General features: G+C 41.6%; 1 protein-coding gene across 1 annotated transcript; it reads right to left on the reverse strand.

The window, feature by feature from the left end:
• Window positions 1-1,203: 1,203 nt before the first annotated feature.
• ggps1 (geranylgeranyl diphosphate synthase 1) lies at window positions 1,204-11,596 on the reverse strand. Its single transcript, XM_083897547.1, has 4 exons — window positions 11,400-11,596; window positions 8,190-8,284; window positions 7,677-7,747; window positions 1,204-2,672 (listed from the first exon to the last, which is right to left on the reverse strand). The coding sequence occupies exons 2-4, from the start codon at window positions 8,260-8,262 to the stop codon at window positions 1,869-1,871; spliced, it is 948 nt and encodes a 315-aa protein (XP_083753673.1). The 5' UTR covers window positions 8,263-8,284; window positions 11,400-11,596; the 3' UTR covers window positions 1,204-1,868.
• Window positions 11,597-16,999: the final 5,403 nt, after the last annotated feature.

Genomic DNA, 16,999 nt, shown 5'->3' on the forward strand with positions numbered 1-16,999 from the left:
TTGAGAGACTTATTTTCAGTGAGTCACAGGATTTTTGAATGACCAAACCTGCAGCGAATCACAAAACCACATCCATAATAGAATAGAATAGAATAGCCTTTTTATTGTCATTGTATTGTGTACAATGAAATTTGAGTGTCACTCCCTTTGGTGCACCATTTCTATAATACTATCTGTCACCTCTCATCCTGCACTAGGGCTGCACAATACATTCAAAAACAATCATTGCTTCACTATCAAACACAATTGCACTTCAAATAAACTACCAGGTAGCATTAAGATGTTTAAGTTATGAACATAAAACCATAATGTATTTTTTTTTAGTGTTTGCATAAGTTACTCACCGTTTGGATCTGTTAGTGGGAAACCAAAAGCACAAAAAAAACACTATATGATCAAGTATGTGTATGTTTATCTCAAGTAATGCAGTAATAATATCATTCACCAATGTTATCATGTATATCTAATTGCATAGCCCTGGTTTTTCACTGTTAAAAAGTATCATGTGTGACTCTGTGGCCGCATGCGTGACCCTACATCAAGAGCAGGAACTATTTTTTTGGGTCATGTTTTGATTTTCCAGTTACGCCCGTGTGCTCAGTAGATGGTGCTGTTGAGGAGTCGCCCGCTTTCCATCTGTTTGAAGCAGCGTTTCCCCAATCCTGGACCTTGGGGACCCACTGCCCTGCATGATTTTTAGATCAGGGTTTCCCACTCCTGGTCCTGAGGAGTCACTGTCCTCCGTGTTTTTAGGCGTTTCCCTGCTCCAACACACCCGATAAAATAAAAATAAATATAAATGGGTCATTATCAGGCTTCAGCAGAGCTTACCGACAAGCTGACCATTTGAATAAGGTGTGTTTGAGCAGGGAAAAAAACTAAAATATGCAGTGGCTCTCCAGGACCAGGAGTGAGAAACCCCGTTTTAGATGTTCCCCAGGTGTGTTGGAGCTCATTCAGGGCACTGGATCTCTGAGGTCCAGGATTGGGAAACACTGGGTTCAAGCAAACAACAGGCACACCGGCTTTGATACCACAGATGTATGAGGAACTTTGTTTTAGAAGTCAAATGAGCCCACACGTTATGCTTTTTTTGTTTTTTTTATTCAATAAATGCAAATATGTCTGTAACAACAGCGCAGAGCCTCCCCTCAAACACTGGAGATGTGAAGAGTTTCTGCTGAATCTGGAAAGATAGTTGTCAATAAAACAAAGCATCAACATTGATTTCATACACAGCTGAGCATAAACAACTCGAGTACTACTTTGCATATAATGCCAGCATGTTACATAACAAGTAGACAATTGAGTTGCAGAAGGGTTTTTCAGGATTGGCACTCGGGCAGCTTAATGATTAAGGATCCCCCAGTCACACCTCGCACTCTTAATACATCCACATCTAGTTTCAAATAACATCCACCAGCATTCACACCGACCTAGATAAACTTTATTCGTATATGGTGGCAAGTCAAAAAACACATTTATATGCACTGTATCGCACATCAAAATGCAAGGCTTTTAAGCTTTAATTCCATCTCATTTTCATTTCCAGGAAAACAAATCGAAAACATTGGAAGTCATTTTCTACCTAAATTTCAGAATAGTGGTAATTTGTTATTTGTTAAGTAACACTTAAAAGATAAAAGGCAACATTTGGGGCTGAATGCACTCAAAGCTTTCTACCAGAATTTATGTTGATTGACTGTGTCGTCTCATAAAACGGGTGGTGAATGTAACCTTTTAGTGGGTGTGTTGTGCTTTTTGTCGGAATGTGTGTGTCTGTGTCAGTGTTACTACTCAGAGCTCACGTGTTAATGGAGTATGCAGGGCTGTGATGTAGGTGATGCAGCAGTGAAATGTGGGTGAAGTCAGTGATTTTGGTTGGAGTGTGGCTCGGTTGTGGACTCTGCAGAGACTTCAGGCTCATGATACATTTGACTTAGGAGTTTGACCAGCGCTTCCAGCTGAGGGTTCCCCCCTAAGCTCTCAATGAGACGGTAGGCGTCGACCTCCAGGTCCCGCAGGGTCTGACGGGTGTAGGCAAATGAGCCGACCTTCTCCAGATAATCCACACAGTATCGTTTGATGTCCATGTTCTCCGTGCGCTGCCTCAGGATGTTCTGCACCTGGGTGCTCTCTGGACGCGACCATATGGCATGAATGGTGGGGAAAGAGAACTTGCCCTCAGTCAGGTCCTCACAGAAGCTCTTGTTATCGCTGTACTCGCGGGATCTCAGGTTGGCGTAGTCGTCACGGATCTGGAAGAAGAGACCCAGGGCATCCAGCAGGGGTTTCAGGTCTTGTTTCCAGTCTGAGAAGAGCTGCATCAGGCCCACAGCCAGGCCAAAGAGCCCCCCAGTTTTCTGCAGCACCATGTTGCGGTACTCTTGTTCGGTAGGACAGGTGTAGGTGTCCCTCCAGTAGATGTCTAGGCCCTGGCCACGGTGCAGCTCCAGCAATTGCCGAGTAAACACTTTGACAGCTTCGGGGTGCTCCAGGGTTAGCACCTTCTCCAACCCCAAGAAGTAGACGTAGTTGGCCGAGTTGATAACCGAGGGAATGCCATAAATGCTGTGGGCCACCGGGAAGCCTCGCCGCAGCTTGGAGTTGTCCTCTATGTCGTCGATGAGCAAGCTGGCGTTGTGCAGCATCTCAGTAGCCTCTATGATCATCTGAAACATGACAAATCAGTCAACTCCTAGCTCTTCAGTGTTTTGTTACTCATGTATTTATGCTAAAGAACTCAATTCCTCTACTCTTGAACTTGTCACAGTGATGGTAATAGGTTCTTGGAAGCTCAGTGTGAATTATGCATTTATCCAGCAGAGGGCGCCATGTCTACATTCCTGTCTGCACTGTTGCTCTCAATCAACAGAGAAGATAGTTGTTGAATCAACCCAGTCAGTGAGACAGAGAGAATAAAGTGCCAGACGACAGTCCTACACGTTCAGAGAGAGAAGAAAATATAATCACAAGGTAAAGCTATTAGAGGTGACACTAAAGGGCCACTACTGCATCTTTAGAGAGATCTAACTACCAAGGTCCTGACAAAGTCAAACAGCTTTAAAGCTTTAAAGGTCCAGTGTGTAACATTTAGGCAGACATTGAATACATTTCTCATAAGTGTGTGATCTTGAGCGGCCATGTTTCTACAGCCACCCAGGTGGACAAACCAGCCTGAGCGTACATTTGGTTTGGTACAGTACGGTACGGTTTTGGAATGGTAAAGTCCTGTGTCAGGCTTGTATTTCGACTGAGAACAGTACCTTTACTCAGTAGGCGGAGTGTGGGCTCGTACGCCACGTGGAATAACGTCCTTAGATTGTGGCCGTCTCTCTTTGTGTGAGAATAGCCTGCAGGCGTCGATATTTACACAGCAAGGGAGTGACATTTTCCTGTCACCCAATTAATCGTGGGTGGAGCCGATCTAGCTCCACCCTGACCGTACCATAACATTTTGCTCTGGTATCCCAAGAGAAGACTACCTCATCTTAGTTGTGACAGATTATTTTGGTACTATACCTAATGAAAACGCAAAAAAAGGGAAGGGTTAGCAAAGGAGTCTATTTATTACAATATTCAGTCTCACACATTTGACCTATTATACACTTTGACCTTTAAAAACACTCATCCACTGCTCGGGGGATCCAAAAGGATTAGTATGGAGTCAGTTAATCAGAGTGGTCATTTGTAATTGAAGCACACAGCCAGCATGACCCATCCTCAATGTGACAACCTATGATGACCTGACTAATCAGTCAGGTTTGCCATCAGGTATCTGCTGTACTGAGCTGGCAGTGCAGCCTGCTGGAGTGCTCTGCTGATTTAAAGACAAGTGGTGTGGCCTGGTAATGAAAGCTGTTTGTATGGGGCTGCGGAGCACAAAGAGACGCTCAGTGGATCAGGCAGATGGCCAAGACTGTGCCAGCTGAGCAGTTTATCCTCCAAACACAACCTTTCCCTCGGCAGTGTCCCGACACTCTCTCACCCTGCAACCTCAGTGAGCCACTCAAAAGAAAGGGGGGCATTGTGGGTAAGGCTACAATGAAAGCACACGGGAATAAGAGGAATATTCTGGTCTTCTGGACTGGTCTTTGTGCACAATAAAGGCGAGATTAGAAATTTGCATGAATAGCGGCAGCTATAGTCCTTTACATGAGCATCAACAGTTTTCAAGTTTTTCAAGACTTGAAGTGTCTGAGTTGTCTAATGAATCTAATTAGCCAGTCTGTCGCTGTATAACGCTGAGTCTGTTAGTTTATCGGTGAATACAGTGCATGTTTTATTAATGGAAAAATAACGTCAGACTTACAGTTGAGTTTGTGCTGGAAAGAGGGTACTAAGCATTTTGAGAAGGGCAATTTGAAGAGGCGTTAAACAAAAAAAAACTAAAACAATAAATAAATCTGGACCCCACAAAGAACAGCACTAGGGCTGCAAAGATGAATTGATTATTAACAGATTTACTAAATGAATCGTCAACCATTTTAATCAAATAATTATTTAGTTTTTTTTAAATAATTATAGCAAGCTTTCTGATTTTTTAGCTTCATCGATTATGAAAATAACCGTTAGTTGCAGCTGTAGTTGCAGTAGTACTAGAAACTCACTCTTTTTTAGCTATAAAGCAGTAATACATTAAGATCGCAGTGAATCCTTGACAAAACAGTCCTATACAATAAGAGAAATGTCTCAGAAGAGTCAGTTATACAAATCTGTCACCATTAGAAGACCTACAGTAGGTGCTGAATACCATGGTAACTAAGCGACTAGTCAAGCTCATAGAAAAGTGGAGTCTTCTGGTTTGTGGGATGAAGACAATACCGAAGCAAAACTATATTGAATAGCCAACAGGGGGCGACTCTGTAAAAAATAAGTCAGTTTGCATAGAAGTCTACTAGAAAATGAGTCGACTACTCACTTGATTTATAACATATTCCTGAGGAATTAATAGTCTCAATCACTAGTTTCAGTCAGTTTTATTAATTATGTTCCTATTTACGAGAAATTAGATGGTAGAACACAGCACATATGAGTGGACACCATGTGTTTGGTAGATGGTATTGTTTAATAAGTGCCTGGGAAGTCTGTGAACTTCCAATTGAAAAACCTCAACATGGCGCTGATCAGTGCTAATCTTGAAGTTTGTTTGTCCCTTAGTCGAGCTGTACACAAACATGATCACATGCTGCGCCTACAGGCCTGTATGTAACTTTTGGACAGTTCAATTGTTCTATTTATAGTAATATGAAAGATTTTTTGAAATGTCCAAGAATAATCTAAATGTGCAATTTAGCTTTCATAGTTTTTATTTAAATAACATTTTGTTGATGTTGTTTGCCTGCTAATGTTCCCATGACGTGTAGTATTGTTCTGACAATGTTTTCTACAGTGTGGATACGAGTGACACAGTCAGTCAGTCTTATTCTGCAGTGTTTCTCATGTTAGATGGACCAGCTCCAAACTCTACAGCACATTCAATAATCACTTTTATGAAAAATGAGGGAAAAGTGCAGGGGAGCTATTCCATAATCCTCCACCACATTACAGGCTGTGGGAATCTGACCTGTCTGGAAAAAAAAGTCAACTTAGTTTTTACAAGAAGCTCTGAGCCTGAGGCAGAGGACATTCCCATGAATGACACATGTTTTCAAGTGAAAAACTGAAGGAAGCACATGATGAAAGCTAACCTTTCTACACTGTCAGAGAAAACAAGAGGAAGCCAGTCAGCTAAAGGTTGCAAAGGTAACTGATGCGTACAGGGGGGGGATTTCCCAAACCGCCACAGCCTACGTTGTCGTACACAGCACAGAAGCACATACGGGGTTTCGTAAAAATGCACTGTCAAAAGAGTGAATGTACCACTGTCACTGCTTCATCTATCTGAAGGCACGGTTGTTTCCATGGCGGCGACTTCTTGGCAGCATTGTGCTAATGATGATGAGAGGAGTGCTCTCAGTCTGCATGAGGGGTTCAGCAGGAGTTTACAGTGCTGTTACACAATGACAGACAGACAGGGGGAGCCGCTGGGGGTATCTTTGATATTTGAGGTAGATTTAACCTCAAGATCCTGCTGCACAATAACAATGACATGCTGTCTAAAGCAGAATTATCAGGAGACACCAAATACTAATCAGTCAAACTGTAACGTAACATTGTTGTAGCCTCGAGGAGCATGTGGATTGAAACAGTGGATGTTAGTAAAAGCCTTTTCAAAATGAAGAATAGAGAACAAATAGCGCTTTTGTCATTAATATAATCCCAGTGGGCAGGATTTCAGAGTCATAATTTCAATTATAATAATACAAATGATTTAGGGAGCAAAATACAATAATGGCTCAATCAGTGACATCTTTTGAAAATAACTACAGGCATGGCATTTTAGGCTGATTTCTTTTTTAATTACTCTTTATTCAAGAATAATAGGAGGGACTGCATCATTAAACGGTCTGGTATAAACCCAGGGAACACAGTTTAGCACAGGATGCCCTGATCTGAGACAGCTGGTATGATTCATACACATCAACATAAATCCTAACCCACAAAACCTCTTCATGGTCTCTCTTGTTTCTCAACTGGCATCACAGCTGTTCTCTCAAGAGCAGACTAAGATTCTTTGAATTGACAGCCAAAAAAAAAATTACAGTCATCTCATAAAACTGTAATTTACTAACTACATGTGATATAGACAGGTTTGCTACTAATGACAAACAGACAATAGATTGATCTCGTCAACCAATTCTGCAGCTCCGTCTACACCGCAACAAACAGCATCATCCATTCAGTGCCGACCACTTTATCCTCCACATGAGGGTCGCGGAGCTGCTGGTGCCAATCCCAGCTGACATGAAGCAAAAGGCGGGCTAACACCCTGGACAGGTCGATCATAGGGCAAACACATAGCGACAAACACCCATTCATTCTCGCAAAGGTATTTGATCATATTGGCATTTGGTCCACATGGGAATGGCATTTTGGGAAAATGCCACCCTTGCGTTTATGTGTAAACAAAGAATACACTACTTGGGGAAATGATGATGTCATAGTCCCACCTCTCTCTTGCACTGACTCTTTCACTGTCCCTGTCTGTGTTGTTGTCCTTCTCGTGTGTTAGTAGATTGTTGCAGTGTGTTGCCAACTACTGTCAATGAAAAGTGACTAAAGTCAGCCTGAAAAGGCGCTTAATATCGTTAGAATCCATCCTGTCCTCAGCGAGTTTAGACACGGGAGGAAAGAAAATATAAGTGGTGAAGATTAACAGTGAAACTGAATTGTAAAATAAGGGGGGGGGGGGGAGAAAGAGACACTATTTTAAATTGAATGAACAATACAGATTATTAGTGTTTGTTCTGTACTCAGTCAGCTGCACTGAACATCTGCAGCCTGCTCTTGTCTGTGACTCTGAGCTGTGTGGTCACAGTGCTTCTCTCTTTTCCTCTCTGTGTCTACACTAAGACCAGTGCAGTAAATAGAGCTAGATGAAGCTCACTCGTGCAGCAGAACTTGCGAATTTACTTCTCGGAAAGCAGTTAGTGTTATGCCAGAAAATCACAAAGGTTTTGTGTAGATGGAGACATTTCCTGAAACGATGCCATGTTTATGGGAAACTTTTTTTTGTTCTGTTTCTGTGTGGATGAAGCCTAAGAGTGAGTGGGTGGAATGGGATGGTTTCTCACCTGAAGTTTGTCCTCCGGAACATTGAGCCAGTGGTTAAACGCTTGGGCGAGTTTTGTCCTCACTTGCTTTCCTGTGAAGAGAGTGAAAAAGCAAAAGCTCAATCATTTTATAGGTGATACAAGGAAGACTATTGTTTCAACTCATCTTACAGCTAGGGTTTGCCAATATTAGTAAGACTCTTCAAGTCATCACGTCACTGATATTTAGGAATTCAGTTTGAAATCATATTTCCCCGACAACTCAACCTTGACATAACATTAATTTTACTCTTGGCAACATCTAATTGTCTGCCAGAAACCGCTTCACAGACCAAATATCAAAACTGAATGACGAAGTGAAATTTGCAATGACTGCACCATGTACAATGCAGTCTTTTAGCATTGTAAGCATTATGTCAGAGTGTCAAGTGTGACTCATGAAATGAGCTCAACAGGACTTTGATTTCACCTGCACGTCTGTCGGTCTCTAGATCTTTCACTACCTTGCAGTCAAAAACAATGAAAAAGTCTCACCTGGTAGTTGCAACAAATACTTGTAAGGCTCCAGCAGAATTCGCTGCGAGGCTGATTCAGAGTCACCGTCCATTACTGTAAATTCACGAAACTCTCTATTAGAGGACAAAAAAAACATAAAATCAGGAACACCACGGACTGGCGGGCACAGTTTGTAGTGCGTCTCCATGACGTTCACACCGTTACGTAGAGCTGTTCACTTGTGATCTCAACTCCCTGAAATCCAGTTAATGTCAGTGAAAAAACACTTCTTCCTTTCAAATATTTGTTTAAAGGTGGATTTTTTTTGGGTTGCGTGGTTAAACTTGTTTTGAGACTTGCACAGTTGAGCATTTGTGTGTTTAGGAAAATGATGTCATCCAAAAACACCTACAAATTAACTGAGGCCAAGTTGAACCTGTCCCGGATACAATGTTCGGACTCGAGCCACCGCCAATGATGATGTTGTGAAGTTTGCAGTGAATCTTGACCTGGATTTTTGATTGATCAGAGAGTGTAAAAAAACACAAGATACTTTACTCTTCATTTTATTTTTGAATTAATATTGATCTATATTGAATATTGCCACTGGAATTTTTGTACACACATATGAAATTGATATTATTTATGTTTATTTGTGACCCAAATTATACATGTGTAGCAAAGATTTGAACTAAATGCTTCTAAAATGCATTCAACCAAATCCAACTTCTATCTTGATTCGGATACTTTTCAATTCCATTCTGTGCTGTATTCCACCCAAATGTTTGTATAACGACTTACAGTGTTTAAGTTACTTTCCACCAAAATATTTACCCAAGTACTGAGAGGTTTGTTCCACGCAAATACTGCTTTTTCTAATTAGAATATTTTAGGATGAATAAATCCAAATACTAATTTGTCTAATTCTATATAAGTGTTACTTTATTCATGTATTACTTTGTCAAACTAACTGCAGATTTGAAATATTGTTCAAACAAATACTGTAAAATGTGTATGTACCCAAAATAAATAGTAAATAGACAAGATGTACTATTTATTTCATTCAAATAATACTTTGGTCTTACTTTTGACTTATCACCTTTTAAAAGGTAAAAAATACCATGTCCTGTCCATGACCTGCACTTCATCTGTTGAGCTCAGTGTTAAAACAAAGTTGAGCTCCAGACAGACAGTGCAAGTGTTTGTACCATATGATTCATCTCCTTAATTCAGGCAAGAATTCAGCTTGAGGGAGAGAGACCGAGAGAGAGACTGACTAATTAGTCAAAAGAAATGTGATAATTTCATTACCAAGATAATAATAATCTAAGATAATTACACAGATCTTGAGCCTAGTAATGACCAAAAGATATTTTGACTCTTTTGTCCTAGATTGAGGTCCATCATTTTAAATTACTTTACACAGGCCATACAGTGAATGACAGAATAAGCTCCTTTACGCTCCTTTTTTTAAACACCAGAAGACGCCTCCAGGTCATGCTTGCCAAACAAACACTTTAAAAAAACATATACATTTAAAAAAAGAAGTAATTTAATCATTGTAAAACATATTTAACAGTCAACAGAAGCAAAACTCACCCAAACCATGATGCCACTACTGCAACAATCACCAACTTAAAGTGTGGTTGTAACAAAACTTTAATTTAGCACATTAGACTTTGAATGACATGCATTTAACAAAAAATATGTTATTGTTTGTTTAATAACCCTGACTCTGTAATGTCACAGGAGGCTTTGATCAATCATATCACAGTTCAGAGAGGGACAAGAGACTTTGACCAATCACAATGCAGAGGTCTGCAACTGCTCTGCATACAGGTCCCATAGAGTCTGGAGTAACTACCTTTGCAGCAATGCGAGAGAAAAAAAAAAGGGGTTGTCAATTATCAACAGAGATTATCAGAGATGAAGAGGTTGTCTCTGGTCATCTCTTGTGTATGAAAATATTGTGTCTGGGTGTTCTTCTGATGGGAACAGTCTGCAGATGAAACTCAACAATCAATTATTTTGATGGATTTTTGATAACCCTTAATGGCTTAATCCATAACTAGGTTAACTAGGTTCGTAAAATAAGCAAATGAATGACAAAAAAAATGAGTGTATGTAGTATGTAGTCAAGTATGCAGGAGTAATGTGTAATATGAATGATATCTGTGATGGAGAAATCATTTACTGATGTCGCACCACTGCCATAGGCATTTTTGAGAATTGTGGGTGTTATATTATTATTATTATTATTATATATTAAGTCAGCTGAGGAAAGGTTTTGTGTGGCCAGTGCTAATCTTTAAATATATAAGTAAAATATATAACTTTGGCTATTTCTTTTTTTTTACCCCCATCTCATTAATTAACTTAACATTTATTGATTTACACTTTTGGTCTGTTTCTTCTATCTGCAATAGAAGAAACAGACTCTCTTTGTCCTCCACATGACAGTCACTGGAGCCACTCAGCTGATAGGCGAAAGGAAGGACACACCCTAGACAGCTTGCCAGTCCATAGCAGGACAAACATACTAAGATGAACGACCATTCATTCACCCCTATGGCCCATGTAAAGTGTCCAATGGACTATATCCATGGAGTGTCACTTACAACTCCAGCTCCTTAAGTTATGGTCAGGGAAATAACTTCTGTTCTGATCTTACAGAAATACTCAAACTGGCATTTTGAAAACCAGGAAGTGACTGTGCATACACTCAATAAACTTAATCTGCATAGTCTGTGGGAAGAAGCTGGAGTACCATGCACACACAAACTGAGAGATCATGTAAACTTCACACACATCCTTGGTCTGACCAGTATCTGAACTGGTGAACTTCTTGCTCTGAGGCAACAATGCTAGTCACTTCACCGCTGTGTGGCCCTGTAGTGCACTTTTAATAGTAATAAGTAATAATCAACCAACACAGATAATTTAAATAAATGGCACAAATCGGTCTGATTAATCAGTCTGCATGTTAGAACAATTATTCCTACTAGTAATAATAATAGTAAACGTGTATATAACATATATACGTTGTTATATATGTGTAATAGATAACACTCACTTTCATCAGTGGATGTTATGATTAACTTATTCCATCTTTTCTTTCCTGCCAGTTTAACACTTTAAATTATTTTTCTGCTGAACTGTCTGAAAGTATGATTTAATTTTAAGAAGTTTATTTCTACTTTTTAGTCACGTTAGGCTGCAGTGTGCAGTATTTCAGGAGGACCCACCTACCTTCGATGAGGTCTGTCTGTATTCCAGCTGAGCTGTATTCCAGTTAGCCAGACTGATAATTAGCTAGCGTTAGCAGGCTAACATGGGTACGCCCGAATACCACCGCTGAGCAATTAAAAATAAAATAAAAATAAAGGCTTCCACTTCCACGCTCATCGACCAAGGTTCACGCTATTACTAAAACATCAACACTAATATATTTGTTAAGTTCATATGTCACTGGTGCACGGCTACTACGCTAAGCTATGACCGGTATAACAGTTCAAACACTTCTAAAAACGAAGCTAGCTGTGTTCAGGGTAAATATGCACTTCGGTTTCCTGACAGAGCAAGCGCAGAGTACGCAGCTAATGTAACATGGGTGACTCGGTCTTTGCGTGTTGCATTTATATCTCTACGTTGCCCGGTAAACTGTGCTAGCTGACATGGAAAATGAGAGCGACGCGACTATGCTTGTCGGGACGTGCCGTAACACACACCGAACGTACCTATGTGCTCTAAAGCCAAGGGTTGTAGTTTTTCTGCATTTTTGTTCTCGCTGTACTGTGACTACCTAACATGGTTCACTTCTTACACAGTACCACGGATATTTTTCTCCCCGATCAGCCAATCATTTGGTAAACAGGGCGTTTTCCTTAACTGTTTCACCCAATGGGCGAGCATAAACGATGAGGGGGCGGGGCTAATGTGGCCGTCAATCATTCCCAGGGGGCGGGAGTGATCGCAGAAAGAGCTAGGCTGTAGAGGAGCTACTCAAGACAAACAGCAGCGCTCTGCGATAACGACTTTTACCCATCCGCATCCAACATCAACTGGGAGCCTACGGACGACGTTTAAAAACCGTTCGGATTTCTCACATAAATGTTCCTATGGATTACTAATACCTTTTCGTCGAAAAGCAGAAGTGGTTCCCAACTTGACAGCATCGGTGAGTCTGCTTTTGCTCGCCCGAGCCATCGCTGTATTTTGAACATTTTCTCTGGCTTGCTTCGCTGCTGCCACTGCTACCAAGCCAACCTTGACGTTAGCTAACTTGTTAACTCATGCTGTGATATGTTTCGAGGGGCTTTGGAGAAATGAATGAATTGGGCGACCGAGCAGTAAAACGGGGGCTAACGGCCGAGAATGCAGGGGAAACTTGGTCAGCTCGATAACAAAGTTATGCTGTCGCCAGCCAAATTAAGCTGATGAGCACAGTACGAGGTTATGCTACTGCGGGCTTGAATAGTTTCTCGGCTGCTGGATGAGCACCGGGGTGTTGTGTTGTTGAGCGGAGGAATCCTCGGGGAGGTTGTCGTCGAGCAGCGCCTGTCATGGTGCTTCACTAATAGCCGTCCAAAGTGATATTACACGGAAACCGTGCATATAAAGCTAAATCATGTGATTATGTCGACCGTCAGTTACTGCAGGTACATTACTCACTATCGGGCAATTTCCCCCCTCTTTTGTGCCACCAGACAGTGTGGGTTAGCTCCTCGAGATTAACTTGTCCTGAAGAAAGATGGAGTTACATCTTGCAGGTTTGATCAGCCAACGAGATGCGAGGTGGAGTTTTTCCCCCCTTCTGCCCCAGAATCACTTGTTATTGTCAGTGTTGTGCGTGCCCAGTATTTTTATTTTTTTTGCACGTTTCCGTGACAGGCAACACCATCGCTGATAAATGGGTCTGGACATGAGTCTTTACAAAAGAGCTTTAATTCGGCTCAGTGCTTCAGTTCACCGTGGTACCAGATTTTAGCAGATGGGGGTGGAATGGGGGGGGTCGAGGCTGTTTATTGTTGGTGCTGGTCAGTTACTCTCTCGCAGCGACTGGAGTCGGAAAATCGTCTGGGGGGCGATGACAATGTATCCTCCGCGATCGTTCACAAGAGCCATAAATGAGGGCTGCGACCTTGGCTCCTGTTGTAACAATAAAAAAAATAACGCTGTGTTATTAATGCGATGTCTCCCTCTTTGGTTGACCTTGTTTCGAACCGCTCTGTCGACTTGTTTCTTTGTCAGGGGCAACCTCGCTCAAGTGAACAGTCAGCGAAATGCCAGACCGAGTCGATACAGGGAACATTTCGGTGGAGAAACAAAGTGACTTTCAGGCGAGGGCTGCTGCACGACCGTTACCCACTCACGTCCAACTTAACAACGCTGTTAGCGCCGCAACGCACACTCGCAAAAAAACGTGTCATTTCTCGAAATGTCTGCTTTTGGTGACTGTCTGCCCGCAAAGCAGTAATGGTTATCGCTCTATTTCTGCTGTCGAGTGTACTCTCCGCAGAGAGCAGCTCTCTCCGAGACACGGGAGAGAAACGAACAGGGGGGAAAACAACTGGCGGCGTCGAAGCAGTTTTCCTGTTGAATAAGAAAAGAAAGAGAAACGAGACTTTTCTTCGAGACAGAACCGCCTCCGAGAAGAGCAGGTGAACAGCTAACACTGTTCTCCCCCCCCCCGCAATAGCTAGCGTTCGTGCGCTGAAGTGTGCTCCTTTTTAGCCGACTGTCAGCTACAGAAATGGCGTCATCCTCTGCTGTAGTCGGTGCGGTGCACACACACGCTGCCGTAACTCAGAAAGAGACCCCCGAGCACCGAGCGGCTTTCACCGCGTCACCGTCGTCTGCTTACAGCGTCCGTGTGTCTGTGCAGCCCCGGGGACGGAGGTCGCCTCTGTGGCCAACGGCTAGTTACGATGCGTTGGTCGCTTATTTGTGTGCCCAGCGTGTGACTGACTGACTGACTACTGCACACTGGGCATTACATAAACGGCTTTTTAAGAGCTCTGCGAACGAGAGTGGTCAGTCTGCCACGGCTTACTTTGCAACACGGATACAGTTGTGAATGTGTCTCGGAAGCTCGTGCACGCACCGCATGTTGCATCAACAACACATCGCGTTGGTTATATTTAAGCAAACCATCTGTAAACTTTTCTATTATCAGTAGCAGCCTCGGTATCCTCTAATGTGTGGGTGTGCGGTGTGTGTGTTTTTCCAAGCAGTGTTAAGTGATCATCCACCGCCCAGCATTTTCGTGGCAGAAGAAGTGATGTCATCATAACATAACCCTGTCTTGTTGTGGCAGACTGAAGTTGGCACTATCTGTACGTGGGCTCCCGTCAGCCTGTCCATATGCACATTTAAGATTTGCGCATAAAAAGATCTTTAAGATTACATAAAAAGTTTGTTTTTTTAACACTTGATCGAAGTGCAAACGTTGGCCCATTGACAAAGGGCACATGTCATTATAGCAATGGAAACAGACTCAGCGAACAAAGGATGACATTTTGAAATCACGTGACTGAAACATGACTTTGAGCTTGTACATATTTGACCGTAAAAATGACAGAAACGTTGGAGGAGTAATGTGTGAGTGTGTGTGCGTGTGCTGATAAGGACACCATGATATTTGTTGACTTAGTGCAAGAAGCAAATATTCTTAGCACATAATAGCAGTGATACATGAATGATGTCATCAAGTTCTCATTTTCTCTTGTGACCTGGGACTTTAAAGTGTGTGCCACTTCCTGCTAATCTGTATGGATTTGCTAAAGAGCAGTGGACGCACATATATAAATACAAATTTTTCTGCAGAGGCATTGGCACCTGTGTCTCCACGTTAGTTGGCATTATTTAAGCGAACACTCATCCGACTGTTCTTTAATCAACCGCAAGCCTCAAACTCCCCTTGCAGAACATGATTGTGTGGGTGGTGTGTTTTTCAGTGTGAATGATCAGAGATAAGTGATCATCCAACGTCCCACTTTTTTTTGGTGGCGGAAGAAGTGATGTCATCATTGTGTCTGTACTGTCTGTCTGTGATGCCTAACAGCTTCTCCAACCTCTTGTTTCCAGCCCCGGGTTCGTCACACTGGTCGCCCAGAGGACTCATTGAAAGATGAAGGTATGGGCATATGTTTTTTTTCTTCTTCTTTCTGCATACTATGGGATACTTATGCATCTGTTACATCTGTCATTTTCATTTAATTCACATGTTTTTTATGCACACTTTAATCTGCAAGGTTGTACTAAATGATTCTTGTTGCAACAGAGGAGGCAAGTGTTTTGGAAAATGGCCAAAGTAATATTTTTTAATTGATAAGCGTGATATTGAGTTTCGACTGGCTTTAGCTGTGCACCCTTTGGGAATTTTTGATGTTATGTTATGTCTTTATTATATAATTACACCCTGAGACATGGTTTGGACGTATTATGATATTTTTTTATTTCTTATTCATTGATTGTAGTACTGTTTGTTTCAGTCCTGTTCAGTTTGGAAAAAGTCAAAGTTGTCGTTCAGTAGTTACTAGGGTAGTTGTACTAAATTAAATTTCTCAAAGTGGGACTAACACATCCAGATAATGTGATTGGGAGCTACTACTGCATGTATACATTCAGTCAGATCATCGTTATACTTGAGCTGCCCTGGGAGCTGTATTCATACACAACAGTTCCCACCACCAGCTATACCCAGAAATAAAAGAAGCAGCCAGGCCACAGAAGAATAAGACGACGGCAACAACAACAGAAAAATGACCAAACACACTGTTGTCATGTAAGCCAAAATGTAGTTGTGCAAAGTTGTTTCACTTTAAATTGTAGTGGTATTGTACAGACAAGTGTGTTTTAGAACACATTTTGTTTTGTGTAGTATATACATTCGGGAAGCTTTGATAAATTAAAATTCAGCTTGCTGTTAAGATTTTTCCCTCTGTCACTTTCCCCCTGTAATGGCTTTGTGCTTAATCTAATGATCTACCACTCAGTAATAGACGATGATGTTAGTCTACCGTCAGTCTAAATGGTGAAAGAATGAAGTGCACTCCATCACACGTCTATAACTCGGTAAGATTAGGACAACTGGTAGAACTGCATGTTTGTTTTGAGGTTACATTGCATTGTTTGTTTCATGGAGAAGCTTTTGATTCAGCATTTGAAAACCTGTGGAGGTTTGCAGATACCTCCTAATTCATACCCAAAGGCTAGCTTTTCTGTTCAACTCCCTATTCCAATAAAGCTTAATACAGTCGAGTGTGCGTTTATTAAACAGTGCTGACAACTGTTTTGTTCACTCCAGCTGGATAGCAGCAACCTTCCATTAGGTTGTTATTATACTCGTATTTGTTCATCCACATAATCACAGAAGAGAGTGAAGCTTCCGCAGTCACTGTGACATTGGCATTTGCTTTAATTTTGTAGCATTTGTGGTTGTTTTCATACAGCTTCTGAGTCATCTGGCTCTATTGGTGCTTGAGCAGTGCTCACTTACTGTATTTTACTACTCTCTACTGGAGCATCTGCTCCATGTCTAAACTGTAAATTGTTCTGTAACTAGGACAGCCTTTCATTATGCTCACTTAGCATTTCACGTCACTTTGGCTTTAAGTCCACAGCTTTTCTTCATCAACCTCAAAAAACTGTTTTAATACAATGTGCCGTGTTTCATCAGTAAACATCATAAAAGTAGACTTGTGTGTTGGGCGAGTGCATGATTTATTGTTTTGGCTAATTCAAAAGCCATAATCTGAAATTATTGTGTAAGTATTGATGATGCAATCCTTTCTTCTTACTCTGTCCATGGCCATGGCATCTTAGACAATGGGCCAGTGTATTTCTGC

The sequence above is a fragment of the Microchirus variegatus genome, assembly GCF_963457635.1.
Source record: "Microchirus variegatus genome assembly, chromosome: 11".
Taxonomy (NCBI): domain Eukaryota; kingdom Metazoa; phylum Chordata; class Actinopteri; order Pleuronectiformes; family Soleidae; genus Microchirus; species Microchirus variegatus.